General features: G+C 40.0%; 2 protein-coding genes across 2 annotated transcripts; one reads left to right on the top strand and one right to left on the bottom strand.

The window, feature by feature from the left end:
• The first annotated feature begins 1,126 nt into the window (after positions 1 to 1,126).
• Positions 1,127 to 5,660, top strand: LOC136435053 (2'-5'-oligoadenylate synthase 1-like). The gene is made up of 7 exons (XM_066428233.1): positions 1,127 to 1,273; positions 2,081 to 2,250; positions 3,047 to 3,189; positions 3,607 to 3,749; positions 3,929 to 4,074; positions 4,439 to 4,668; positions 5,003 to 5,660. Exons 1-7 carry the CDS (start codon positions 1,252 to 1,254, stop codon positions 5,121 to 5,123), a joined length of 975 nt encoding a protein of 324 aa, XP_066284330.1. The 5' UTR covers positions 1,127 to 1,251; the 3' UTR covers positions 5,124 to 5,660.
• Positions 5,661 to 5,832: 172 nt separating this feature from the next.
• Positions 5,833 to 13,182, bottom strand: LOC136435051 (nicotinamide phosphoribosyltransferase-like). Its single transcript, XM_066428231.1, has 12 exons — positions 13,054 to 13,182; positions 11,649 to 11,780; positions 11,286 to 11,384; positions 10,909 to 11,037; positions 10,432 to 10,590; positions 9,892 to 10,022; positions 9,080 to 9,164; positions 8,210 to 8,353; positions 7,822 to 7,948; positions 7,512 to 7,645; positions 6,934 to 7,056; positions 5,833 to 6,707 (listed from the first exon to the last, which is right to left on the bottom strand). The coding sequence occupies exons 1-12, from the start codon at positions 13,111 to 13,113 to the stop codon at positions 6,582 to 6,584; spliced, it is 1,449 nt and encodes a 482-aa protein (XP_066284328.1). The 5' UTR covers positions 13,114 to 13,182; the 3' UTR covers positions 5,833 to 6,581.
• Positions 13,183 to 13,540: the final 358 nt, after the last annotated feature.

Below are 13,540 nucleotides of genomic sequence, written 5' to 3'. Positions count from 1 at the left end.
ACTTTCAGCCGTTTTGCCGCCGTTTCTCCTCTTGCCTCCTCGCTTTGGTGTAGCTTCTGCTCCAAATCTTTAGAATTACCGTCAGAAGGATGGGGACCCCAGGATGTCATTCCTATCCGGGAAACATCATCAGTATCTCAACTGACAGGACAGAAAGTGTCGTGGGGGTGGGATAGACAAGAAATAAAAACGAGACCAAGAGCTACTTACACATAGAAATGATAATCATAGCATGTCCAGACCACGAGATATCAAAGCCAGCACAATAAAAAGCCAATAGGAGGTCCATAATCGGCCCTTCGTTTTGCCGACACCTATCCATGTACCAAATATCGCGGGGATCCAGTCACAACTTCTCGCGTTATGCTGTCCAAGAACTCACCCACCCACCCACAAACGACGAATGTAATGAGAAAGGTTATAACCATGGCAACTACTTGTATCAGTTTTCACATACCCCTTCCTAATAAAAAGATATCGACGTACCTGAGTCGTAGTCCATTTTTTGATAGCTAGCGCACACACAGCAAACGCAAGCCGAAGATTCTAGGCCTTACAATCGTAAACAACGTCTACAGTCCGCTATCAAATGTTTGACCTTACGGCTGTTGAGTGAAGACTTGTGGGAAAACTGGTCAGGTGTGCAACAGAAAAGAAACACTATATCATTTATTTCTCACATAAAACCTCATTCCTAATGATTGATTTTCTAATTTGAAAAATCCTTGATTCAATTTCCTAATACGATGCTTTTGTTGAAAATTTATTGAACCATGACCTTGCCCGTAGATGTGCTGGCAGGCTGTGATTGGCCACCTTTCCCACTTAAGGTGTCCGAAACTATGATCTAATACACACCTTATACCTTCCTAGTTTCGCATGCTTCAATAAAGGGGGTATAGCTGCAATTGTCCGCTAAGAAAACCTGCATTTTCTGATAGATATGATGTTTGCATGCTCTAAAATGGGATCTTATTGGATTTTTACTTGACTTACTATACCTATCACCTTCTCCCTGACTTCAAATGGTGCGCTCAACAAAATATAAGAATTGCACTGTGACCAGAAACCACCCCCGGAGTCAACACGCTTCTTAAGAACTTAGTATAACTTCCCTGCCCAAACACTTGTGCGGTCTTTGTGCAGACGGGGCGGAGCAGACAACACATCACTAAAGAGCGCGCGCAAATCAAGAAATCTGAGCGTTATCATAGGAAACGGCCCGTCTTTAGTAGACTCCAGCAGACAGCCATGGCGCATTTTTCAGGAGACGGTGAGAAAAATTCTACCTCATTTTTGCGGAAACTACGGATCGTTTTTTTTCCTTCAAATTACACTTAGTCTAGCTCTGTTCCTTGTATCCACACAAGAAGTGATTGCAATGGTGGGACTCAAAATGGCTGAATGCATTATATAAATTATTCCATAAGAAGTTTGTACATTTTTTTAAAGACGATTGCAATTTACCTCCAGGCAGAGAACATATTTATCAAGGGCGTTAAGTAGTAGATCATGCATTAGAAATGTTTATACTTTCTAGCCCATACTATTTGAAGCTTCTTATCTTAGATCAGGTGCGGTTTAAACGTGGTCTGATTGATTATCTTATATGATGTTCCAATATTTAACTCATGTCTTGTAGAACTGAAGACCATAAAAAGTCTCACATACGAACATCGCAAAGTTATCCCAAACACATGCTGATCCACACATTGTACTAGATCCATTCTAACTCTTACAAACATATTTCTTTACTTAATCATTTCCTACATGTACATGTATCACCTTCAAGATTTATCAACTTGACGGTGGCGATGAAATATTAGGGACTCATTAGGTGGCAGCTCGCAAATTTTACAACTGATTGCACTGATTGTAACGACAGCGGTCGGACCGAAACTATCCACTCCGCTTAGTTTCGGTGGTCGTAATTCGTCTGAGTAGGGAGGGAATAACTGTAACAATTTGAAACCCGATGGACCCCTCAAAGGGCAAAATCCTAATTGAAAATGGCCAAGAATAACACGGAGAAGGTCCTCAAAAAGACGCCACATGACTAAGATGATTTGTTTTGTTTCAGCTTCTTTTCTGAATCTCACCAGCGAGAGGGAGCTAAACGCTCACATCGACCGGGAACTTCAGATGACCGAGTCTGATAGAACGAGCTTCAACCGGGTTCTAGATGGCCTGTACCGCACACTGCAGACTGAGGTTAGGTACAACAGCGTCACCGTTAACCGCCTGGTCAAGGTACGGCCACAGTACTTCATTCAATCACAAAAATGTGTATCAAAACAAGATCGTGCATGTACATGATAAGAGCCAACTTACCTCTACAAACAGTGCTAATGGCCTCCTCGGGACCGAAACCATGACCGCATTCATACGCCATCTCTGTCTAATTTCGCACAGTCATCCCAGAACGGTTTGAGGTCCTGTATCGATATCAGGATGCCTTTGTTCACCACGATGATCCACCAACCACGAAAGTTTGCACTTGCTATGTCGCCAACTTACTTCCATTGCAAGCTATCGTCAATAAACGAGTGCGATCGTCGTAACCTTGGCAAGAAGGGTAGGATTTCCGTAGTGTTGTCTGTGTGTCAACAATCACTTGCATATTAGATTGAAGTGGAAATGCTCGAATAGTCTTCTCGGTTAAGATAAGACTTTCATACTTTGGAACATTCTGTTAATTGGATGGAGAAGATCAACTTATATGATTGATGCAAATGATAACTTTACATAATCAATACGTCAGTCCAAGGGTTAACACCATTTGACGAGGCTATACATGAGGTCTTGGGATACTAGTTGTACATTCAAATTAAGTAACAGTGCTGGAATTATCATAGGCCTGCAATATTTGCAAAGTTTTGTACATTTTGTACCGGTATTCTAATAGGTACCAAGTAGATAAAATGTCAATGTTTCGAGGTAATGTGCTACGACACTCAAACAGAGTAGCAAAGCTACAGGAATGATAAGACCAAGCATTGTGCCAATGTTGTAGCCTTGTTCCTGCTGATGTGTCCTTTCCTGCCAGGGAGGTTCGTACGGCAGGGGAACGGCGCTGAAGGACAGGTCTGACCTCGACGTGACGCTCTTCTTGAATGGTATCACCAGTATGAGAGATTTCCTGAATCAGCAACAAGACATCATTGGACGCGTTGCAGCGACACTGGAGGGGTGAGAAAGGAAACATTATGTTCATAAGCTTTAACCTTTTCTGTTCAGCCACGAATTTGGTTCAAACGTTTTATTACTGTGAGTTCAATAGTTTACCACTTCTGTATCTAAAAGAACGTGCTGATGTGACTTGATGGTAGTGGGGCAGTACATACATGTATACATGTTTACGTATGTGGCTTTTATTACAAAATGCAAAAGTAACCATCATATTCACATTGTTGGAAAAATGATAACGTATTTGATAAGCCCCAAGACCGCTTGTTGAAATTAAATAACAGTGACTTCTTACCGATAATGAAAGGAAATGTTCCATTCCATGAAACTCAAGACACCTTCCTGAATTTACACAGTAAGGACCGCTTTGGCGTGTTCCGTTTGGTTGAAACTGTAAGTCATTGTTCTCTCAACACACAGATCCAGGTGGGCTCGTGAAAATGGGGTTGTCAGTGTTGTTGCACAGCAAAATGCTGCAACATTGGTTCTGAGATCTAGAGACCACCAAATGGAAGTTGACATCGTGCCAGCCTACGACAACCTCGGTGCTGTGGAAAACCCAAGTATGATAGTCTTGTTGTTGTTCTTTTACTTTTAATACAATACTTAATTGTTCATTGTCAAGTTATGAAAATATGTCAGCATAGTAAAATACCAGGATACCATTGCTACATTTTCAGGGACAAAACACACACACACATACAATGAAAAACAATTTATATTGAATTCTTTTCTACTACAGTGAAGCGAAATGAAGTGTACCAGTCCATGAGAGGCCAGGACCCGTACAAGTACTCGGCTTCCTTCGTTGGTCTCCAGGTCGAGTTTGTGCGAGAAAAACCCGCTCGACTGAAGAATCTCATCCGACTGGTGAAGTCCTGGAAAAAGGTTCTACTACATTTGAGTACTTCCCTTGTATATATTGCTATAATTCTTCATCAAATGGATATCAAGGAGTTGAGCTTCAAATCTGTAAGACCATTTGATGTCTATATGGGTTCAATCCTATACATGTTGGATTCATAGTTAGCATATCAATGGTTTACAGCAAGTACACTGCATTTGCTCTTCATATAAGAAAAAAAGTCCTACAAATATATCAGCAATTTTGAAAATAGCAAAAAAGTATCAAAATCGGGCGTTGCAAAGTAGATCTTTTACAAATGAAATGTCCAAATATTGAGTAGCATCTTAACAGATATCTAACATTGTTTATACATTTAAATAACGTAATCAATATTTTTCTTTGTAGGCACAAGACGCACGATTTGGAAGGAAGCTTGGCTCCTCCTGGCTGTGGGAGCTGATCAGTATCTACGTGTGTGAAACAAAAGTGGGCTCCACAAGCAGCTTCAACATGAAGCAGGCCTTCAAGATGGTCATGGAGACGGTGGTGAACTACAGTAGTCTCCGGGCACTGTGGACAACTTACTACTCCGACAGGTTCCCAGTGGTTCGCGAGAAGCTGTCCTCCACTGGAAGGTACAGATATGTTGCACATGCCTATCTTCTAGTAGAAATTGATCCATAGGCAGTATTGGCAGTGAAAAATGAAACACATAAATGTCTGATTAATTTTATTTACAAAAGGCAACTTGACTGTTGACAAGTGTTGTCATCATACATCTATAGCCTGTGTTAGTGTGTACCTTCAAGGTTTGTTTATATCACTTCTATAATGACTACCATCACCAAGCATGGGCCTGGACACACACAAACCTGGATGGTACTGGTGATATAGTAAATAATTGGGTATCACATGAAAGTGATGATGAAATCAAAGCCACCAATTTACCTGAATGTTATTTTCTTACAGCCCATTGGTCCTGGACCCAGCAAACCCCTGGGATAACGTGGCGGACCGCTGCAACCATTGGTGCCTGGTGGATCAGGCTGCCCGTGAAGCGCTGCAGAGCCCACTGCTGCAGTCCTGGTAGAACAACACTACAGATGGCTGAGACATGTTTATTCAAGTGCCTTACTCTTTTTTTAAAGAATTACTTTTAGATACAAAACTAGCTTGATTTTACTATAGTATCATAAAAGTTTCCAGTATAATATAGTATGTAGGTTTGGGCCAAGAAGCTATTAAAGATTAGGCTTTGATGTTCCATTGATGAATACTATTTTTCAGAAGTCCTACATGAAGACAAACTGGAATGTACATGTACTTGTATGCTATAACATTCAAACTTATTAATGTGCATGTAATAGCCTAAGCCATGGAAATACTAGATTTTTAGTGTTTACTTGTCCTATCTACATGTGGGAAAAATGAAACAGTTCATTTCTTTAAATATGACAACACATTATCAATGCCATATCCAATGGCACATCAATTAGCATGATTAAAAAGATCGGGTAACTTAGTTTTTGGTCGTTTATTGGGGAAGATAGTCGACAGTTCTGATGGTTTGCAGTGTTTAATTTTTGCCATGAATTGTATCCAATACAAATGTTGTGTGATCACTCAAGTCCTGCTCTGTCATGTCTGTATGATTTACTTCACTGTAGTCACTCAAGAAGTCCTACCTTATACATATTACCAGCATTTCGCTGTTAAGGTTAGTGGACTGTTCATTTCAGTGCTTCTGGATCAATGTTCTAAACATATAAACAACCACAACTGAAACATGATACATGGCATTTGAACCATCCTTTATTGAAAAATGGCATGAGTGTCAAGATCTAGTATTGACATTATTGCCCCACGTGGCAACATGAGAAGTGTCTGTGCAAAATCCTCCCTTCATCCTCCTGTTCCCAAATCACATTTTATACACATCTCTCTACACTGCAATATTTTATGCATTTCTATCATCTTGTTTCTATGCAGTACAAATGAATTGGCTACACTATTACTCATCGTTTGGCTTTGTGGCTATTCAAAGCATATCTTGCATCTTCTTACAAGAGTAAACAACCCTTAGTAAATGTAAGTACTATCATTCATGGCTAGGCCATCTGAACTAAAACAGTGTGTAGTTTTTTAGAAAGTTGATACTGATCACAATCACTGTCAAACCTATAATTCCCTACCAATGACCACAGCAATTTCCAAAAGGCCCACCTAATTTCTTAAAAGTCAGACTTTTAAAATGGCATTTTACAAGGTACGATGATTATGATACTCTGCATGATTCATGAATATGTACACTCCAAATCACCATGTACCCACCTACCATACACACTTTTCTAGATATGTAGGCCAAACATTTTTCACTTTGCTATTTACAGAGTCATTCCTACAGTGGAAAACTGAAGATACAAAATGTCTTTATGATTGATATTGAAACCACCAGTAATGGTTGGAAAGTGTTGAACTGTATCAATTCTTCTTAACATTTCACTAATTAGAAGTACATGTACATGTTCAATACAGAAACAGACGGCTACTATTTCGTAGCATTCTTTTTCTTTTTCTGCTCCAGTACTAGGGGAATTTCAGCACGCCCACGGACCTCCTCCCAAGTGTAATCCTTCAGAATCTGTCCATCTTGGAACACAGGTACAAGCAAATCCTGCAGAACAGAATGTAACAAAATTAGTTAAATCACTAAAAGCTATATGTTATATTGGCCACCTCCTCGCTAATCTGTACAATGACAACGTACTACCATCTCTGCACTGTGACAATCATAGATTATACTGTATGGCAAAATTCAAACATAATGAAATGTAACAACTGCACCCATTTTAACTCTCTCAATTGTATCTTTGACCCATGGGCAGATGTATGCTTCTTACCTTTTTAGGGTCCCCCTGTCCCTCCTGTACAGTCACATATTTCCCGTTCTGTAGCTCCAAAGTCAACCGTCCTTTTTTGGACTTCTTTCCGGGATCTGTGATTGGCTGCTTGAACACATCCACCTGGAATTGACACATAATCATCCAATGAAAACAATATAGATAAGACAGGATTTAGCTGTAGGACACCACACTAGATTTGTATCCAATGGAAAAGTGCATGATGCCATCTGATGAAATTGTTAACAATGCTGCTCTTAGTATTCACATGCACTTCCTTCTGGCAACATTTTAGTTGCTTTACACAATTTCAACTACCAAGTATGTACATTTACTTGAAAAATCTACAAAACAAAGTGTACCTCAGTTTAAAGCAAAGAAATTAATTCAATATCCTCTATCATTTGGACATGGATCTAATGACTCCACTTTTCTGGACTGTTGGAATTAGTTCACAGAGCATGATAATGATTAATCATCAAACCTCCTATGTTGGATAGTGTCAAAGTTACTTTCTTAATTCTGCATGTACACCCTCTGGGTTTAAAGTGACAAGTGCTTAGGTCCAGACTACTTACCCCTTCTCCATTCACCACTGCAAAGCTGCACTTGAAAGCACATTTCTGGGTGTCTCTGTTCAGTTTCTGAAGCAGAGCCCCTCCACTGCCAAAGGCGATGTTGTCTGCACTCCATTCCAGTTTCTTCATCCTCTCTATGATAAGTTTTGGAAAAATGTAACATTTCAACTTTGTGATTTCATGACCCTGGTCTAACCCCAAAAAGCTTGAAAGTATACAACAAGAACATTGTTGTATATTGGGGTTGTCCATGTTTTACAAACGAGGAAAAACATACAATCTATAACAAGAAACTAAAATGTCTGCTTACCTAGAATGCCAGTTAGTGTCTCATAGCTGATGCCATCTCCCTGGATTACACGTAGATATGGGGGAAGGACCTTGAACCCTTTGGAATTTTTCTCTGTTCCAAAGGCCTTGCCGAGGATGGTTAGTACCTGTAAGGGTACAACAAATATTCTATCAGGTATTGTAAATAATTTTTCATTACACCAGTGTGTGTTAATTTTTGGTACATCTCTTCTTTAGACAAAGGAAAGGCAAAACGCCTATCAACTACTGAGGAATATCAAATACAGTAGCATTTAACCCAAATTCTGTAGGACACTGGCAAAACCGTCCCTTCAGTATCACCAGTAAAGACACTTGAAAAACCCAAGAGCACACAGAGGGCACGTGAAACATTTGTAAGTTCCTACCTTAACGACCACGTCAGCAGGCTCTCCTGAGTCTGGCCTGACCACTAGAGTAGAATCACTCTCGCCCCTCTTGACAATCATGTTCTTCAGCTCCTTCCCCCAAAGGTTCTCACAGGCGTTCCAGATGTCGTAGCTGTCACTCACCTGGAAGGGAGGGCGGCGTAATAAGTCAGGCAACCAAAGCAATTGGTTGCCTGACTTGTATGTGTCTGTGGGTATGTGTCTGGTAAATTCCCTCACTTCAATATAAGGGCCAAAAAATGGAAATAAAAAGATGTTGAAATCTTTATGGCAGTGACATTTATCAACATTGTATAGCACATTTGCGTAATAACTGCAATGATCCCCTTAGTTTCACGAGCCTACAAAAACTCTGGCCATGATTCACATCACAACGTCGTGTTTTGCATCATGGACGTTGCTATGAATTGTGTTGTCTGAACAAATAACGTATGGAAATGACTAAATAAATTGACTTTAAAAATCCGATTTTTAGGACCCTAATATTGCTTGCGTTTTCTTTAACACATCAGCAAAATATGTACACACAGAAGGAAGCTACTACATAAAGGAAGATAAGTTGTAAGGCAATGACAGCAATATATATTATAATACCTTAATAATAGGACATTGAAGTCTGTAATCTCAAATCAGCCTGAGCATAGCTCAGGTAAAGCTGACATCCCTTGGCTGACCTATTGCAGTACCTGTGTGATCTGCTAGATGCCATGATTGGAAAGAACATAATTCCTTGGATCTTTCCTCAGCCGAAAATTTCCAGCAGTAAGATAGCTATGGGCAGAGAAAAAGACAAGCTCGGACGTAAGAGTAGCTAAAAGGAGAGTACCACCTAATATATTCCATACTTACACATGCCACCAGGCCTTTGGGAAACCTTGACAACATGTTCTTGAAAGCCTCCAGTTCACCAGTCTTTCCCCAAGCTGTGATTGTGCTGAAAAATTAATCCAAACTTTACAACTGCTGCATCACCATGCATATTTGGACAATACATCAAAACACCACATTACAGTCAAACTGCCAAAGAAGACCACTCAGGGGACCTATAAAATCTGGTCTATGTGGGCAGGTGGTCACTGTACACAGGCTTCTTAATGCTTATGTCAATGGGAGCAATTATCTGAGGGGCATTCAAAAAGTGGTCACAGTAGCCAGGTGGTCCTTATGCAGAGGTACAACAACATGTAGTGACTTGTACAGGTTTGACTGTACATACAACAGCCTCCAATTTAATTTGGGAATTCCAGTTTAATCTGGGACTACTTCCCACATTTCAGCAATCTTAAACCCAAATGGCTTAATATCACACCAGGTAGGTAAAAATGAAGTTAAAAGTATGTAGCAGCCATTGATGACCCCCTGGGGATCAGCCCAATTCTGCAGAATTCCGGGAACTGGAGCCAGAATTCTGGGGACTGGAGCCAGAATTTATCTATATGCAGGGAGGGAGACATGATGTGCAGAAAGAAAACACCAAGCTGGAGGCAGAAAACACCAAGTTGGAAGGTATAATTCTGCAGAATTCTGGCTCCAGTTACTAGAGTTCTGCAGAAATCCACAGGAATTCCCAAATTAAACTGGAGGCTGTTATACATACATTTAGCCTACTTTAATGTGTATGTATAACCTGTGTACATGGTAAAGCCAAGTCAGCTGCTCACCTGTGCTCTGCAGCTGGGATGGAGAATCCGGCCATGTCTGCTCCGTAGTACTTCCGCGCCATGACAAGACTTGCGATTGTGTCTGTCCCCGTGAAGTTTACAAGGTGAGCCGCCCCACCAATAGCAGCTGCCTAATATTTCAGGTGTACAATAATAATGAAGAAGAAATGAGAATAGCGGAAAAGAAGGTAAAAATTGGACAGGGGCTTAAGCAGATTATATTTTGCCACGGCATATCTATTCATAAGATTTTGTCATGGCATGTCTATTGTTAGACATAATCCTATATCATGCTACAGGCAACACACATAGCAACATATCATGTGCGACAAAGGACATCAACATGTAAGTGTACACATGTAGTTCAAGATGCCCATCAAACTATAATATTCTATGAATGGTTATTGTACTGTAGTACTGTTATTGTATTGTACTGTGAAGAACGAAAACTACCAAAATTGTTGCTGGACGTAAAGTCAGCAGTAACAATACAATTCGGCTCAGTTTTTTAAAAAAGTTGTTTGTCCTAGTGATAATAACCTCAACAGCTGAGACTCCTCTGAAGCCGAAGTCGTGAAGCTTGAATGGCAGTCCATCCATGTTATCCGCTGTCTCGTGCAGGAAGCTGGCGATTATCTTCTTCTGTTCCCTGGAGTTTGTGGCAACGGTCATCGGGTACCAGACCTGGACCAGCAGTGTCTGTAACAACCGGATCAAACATGAAAGTTAAAGGTTATACCACATTTTGTCCACTTCTACACCTTCTACTTTTACAACATATCAGTATAGATAGTTCCCATTTAGATATGTTTAAATTAGATAATGCAAGTTAGTTGTTAATTGACAAGCTGAATACAAATTACATAAAATTACATCATATGTATCTGGACATGTGTAAAGCATGATTCGGGACAAGAACTTCAACAGAACTGTTTACAAGTTGTACTACTTCAGCAATGACTAACATTGTTATAGTGAAAGTGAAAATTTGGTACAGCAATGGATAAGATTCCTTACTTCAAACCAGTTGGTAAGCCAGAAACACTTTGGGTCTGTGTTCTCCACAGTGAAGAGGACGTTCTTGACTGGGACAACGGTTCCCTCTGGCACAGCTTTGATGAGCAGCGGCAGTTTTCCACCATGGTGCTGGGGACATAGGAAATACCGGTTAACTTTCATGTACGGCTCTCCATAGCAGATGCTCTACAAAAATCTACACGATAATTTGCACAGCAGTTAGTGATTAACTGTAATTTTCTGTAAACATATAATTCATAAAGCAGAAAAATGTCAATTCCTGCTCTTTGACTTTGAGACAAAGAAATAAACTGATTTCTGTCATGACCACACACTAGTATTGCACACATTCTAAGCAAGATGACAGCTACACGTACCTCTAAGACGTAGATCCATCCCTCCTCATTGAAGACATCCTGTCCAAAGTGTTTCTTGTAGATATCCTTGGCCTCTGCAATCTTTTCCCTTGTGACGACCTACAACAATGCAAGGTAATGTGAACATATAATGCATTGTATGTTACGTGGAAAAGTAGGATCTATCTTGCAAAAAAGGACAACGTCAAGACTGATATGAGTTGTACACTGCGGTAGTTTGTTATCCTCAAAACAAATCAACAGAGAGTTTGATTTCAAACATTGTTGGCAATAACACTAACACTACATGTAGTTTGATATCACTGCTTAAAAGTTTCTTGACACAGAAAGTTAGACTTTCAACCCAGCTAGCTCTGTACATACCTGGCCAACCAGCCATCTCTTTATAAGGTACTGCAGTCCAAAGAACACTGTCTCCTTAAATTTTCCACCTCGACTCTCAAAGTATGAGAATATCGTGGTTGTGTCTGGTGGGTACTGCATGTGATGGGTCACCTACAGAGGATAAGAAAAGAAGGGTAGGTTACTTTGTTCCATGCAGTGACACATTTGATACTTTCAGTGACGTAAAGCTTACATAATACCAAGGGAAAAAGAAGTTAACCTCCTTGATAATACCGTGTAAAAATGCTGTTATGTTCTTACTAATTAATGTTTTAACCAGATTGCTCATTCATACTTGTTGGAGCAAGAAAGAGATTAGCAGGCTTATGATGGACAATCTTTTATCTAACACACAAAAGTTGGAAGCTGTAGTATAACATGACATGGGTGCTGCCATGCTGATACAATGTTTATTTCCTGTTTAGTTTGATGCATTTTTTGGCACTTGGTGATAGAGGGCGCTGCTGCAAGGGCTGGCCTGATGGACAAGGAGATCAAACTTTGGTGGGAGGGGCCAAATTGGAAATAGCTTGACAATCATCTGGAAGTGATTTTTTCTTCTTCTTCAAATATCAGTTGGTCATAGATGACAAGCAGTTTCTAAACATACTCATCATCACAAATATCTGGTCATCACTTGTCATTTATGATGACTGGTGAAATTCAAAGAGTGATGATTCGTCAATGTTCAGAGGATAGCTTATGAGAGCGGTGATTCTCTGTGCAGTGCCAGGGGGGATGAGAAGAGAACATGTAAAATCTTGCAAAAGACCTCATGTTATACAACACATAAATGTACAATTCACCAACTTAGATACAAGTTGCAAATGCTGACCTAGTGCCAAATTTAAGAGATCTGCAACAGAGTGAATATATTTTATGTTCGTAAGAATGTTCTGGTGAAAATGTGTCTCTCTGCTTTGTACCAAAAAAAATTGCTTTGTATCGAAAACATACGTGTTGATTATTAGTATCTTTGTCTCAGTTTCGGTTCCTGTTTCACTGCCCCCCTCCCAACATGTCTAGTTGTTGGACTTCTTCGCCTTTGTGTCTGCAAAATTTTGTTCCAGACCTTTGATACTTTCTCAGTGCACAGCATCCTCGACGTAACTGAGCGCCGTGGCAACGCATACTTTCTTAAGATAAAACCAAATCATGAGAAAACTATTTTTCTTCCAAACGATCAAAATCCTTGCTTCCAATTAACGCTTTTTGCTGTCAAATCCATGACAGTTGTCGGGCTAACTAGACCAAGCCACGCCTAAAACACAGTAAAGCTAAGTCATCACAGCGGCCTTTCTACACTGTCCTCCTCTTACTGAATTATCTTGTTGTTTTCTAGACTATAAACTCATTAGAAAGGCATAGCTTTGAGGAGAAATACCTTGTAGGAGTCCGTGATAAGGAGAACATTGTCCATACACGGTCCACCACACGTCGCCATGATGATTCTCTGCCGGGCAGGTTGTTGCACGCCGTAATGACTAAATTAGACTGTACCAAATATCTACATAGGGGAGACGGTTGTCATTCAAGAGCAGGAGCTTCAAAACATGAGCATTTGCAGCTACATTCTTAAACTTTTGCAATGTGCAAATTGAGAGTATGAAATGGTCTCACTTGAACAAGAAACATTTGAAGACAAATTCCTGTCTGTTTCATATTTCTAGACCTCCTTGACAAAATCATTTACCTGGCTGATGGTCCATTTAATATCATTTATAAATTGTATAAAGCAATTTGCCTTTAATCCAGATCTTTCTGATTATTCTTTTTTCATTTCTTGGGTCAAAAAGACCCCGTTGTGAGGAGAAAGAATATTAATTGGGTATTATTTGATCTTATTTCGTTAAAACACACCCCTGTTACAA

Source organism: Branchiostoma lanceolatum, chromosome 5 (genome assembly GCF_035083965.1).
Source record: "Branchiostoma lanceolatum isolate klBraLanc5 chromosome 5, klBraLanc5.hap2, whole genome shotgun sequence".
Classification (NCBI taxonomy): domain Eukaryota; kingdom Metazoa; phylum Chordata; class Leptocardii; order Amphioxiformes; family Branchiostomatidae; genus Branchiostoma; species Branchiostoma lanceolatum.
This window is presented reverse-complemented; position numbering and strand designations above follow the sequence as displayed.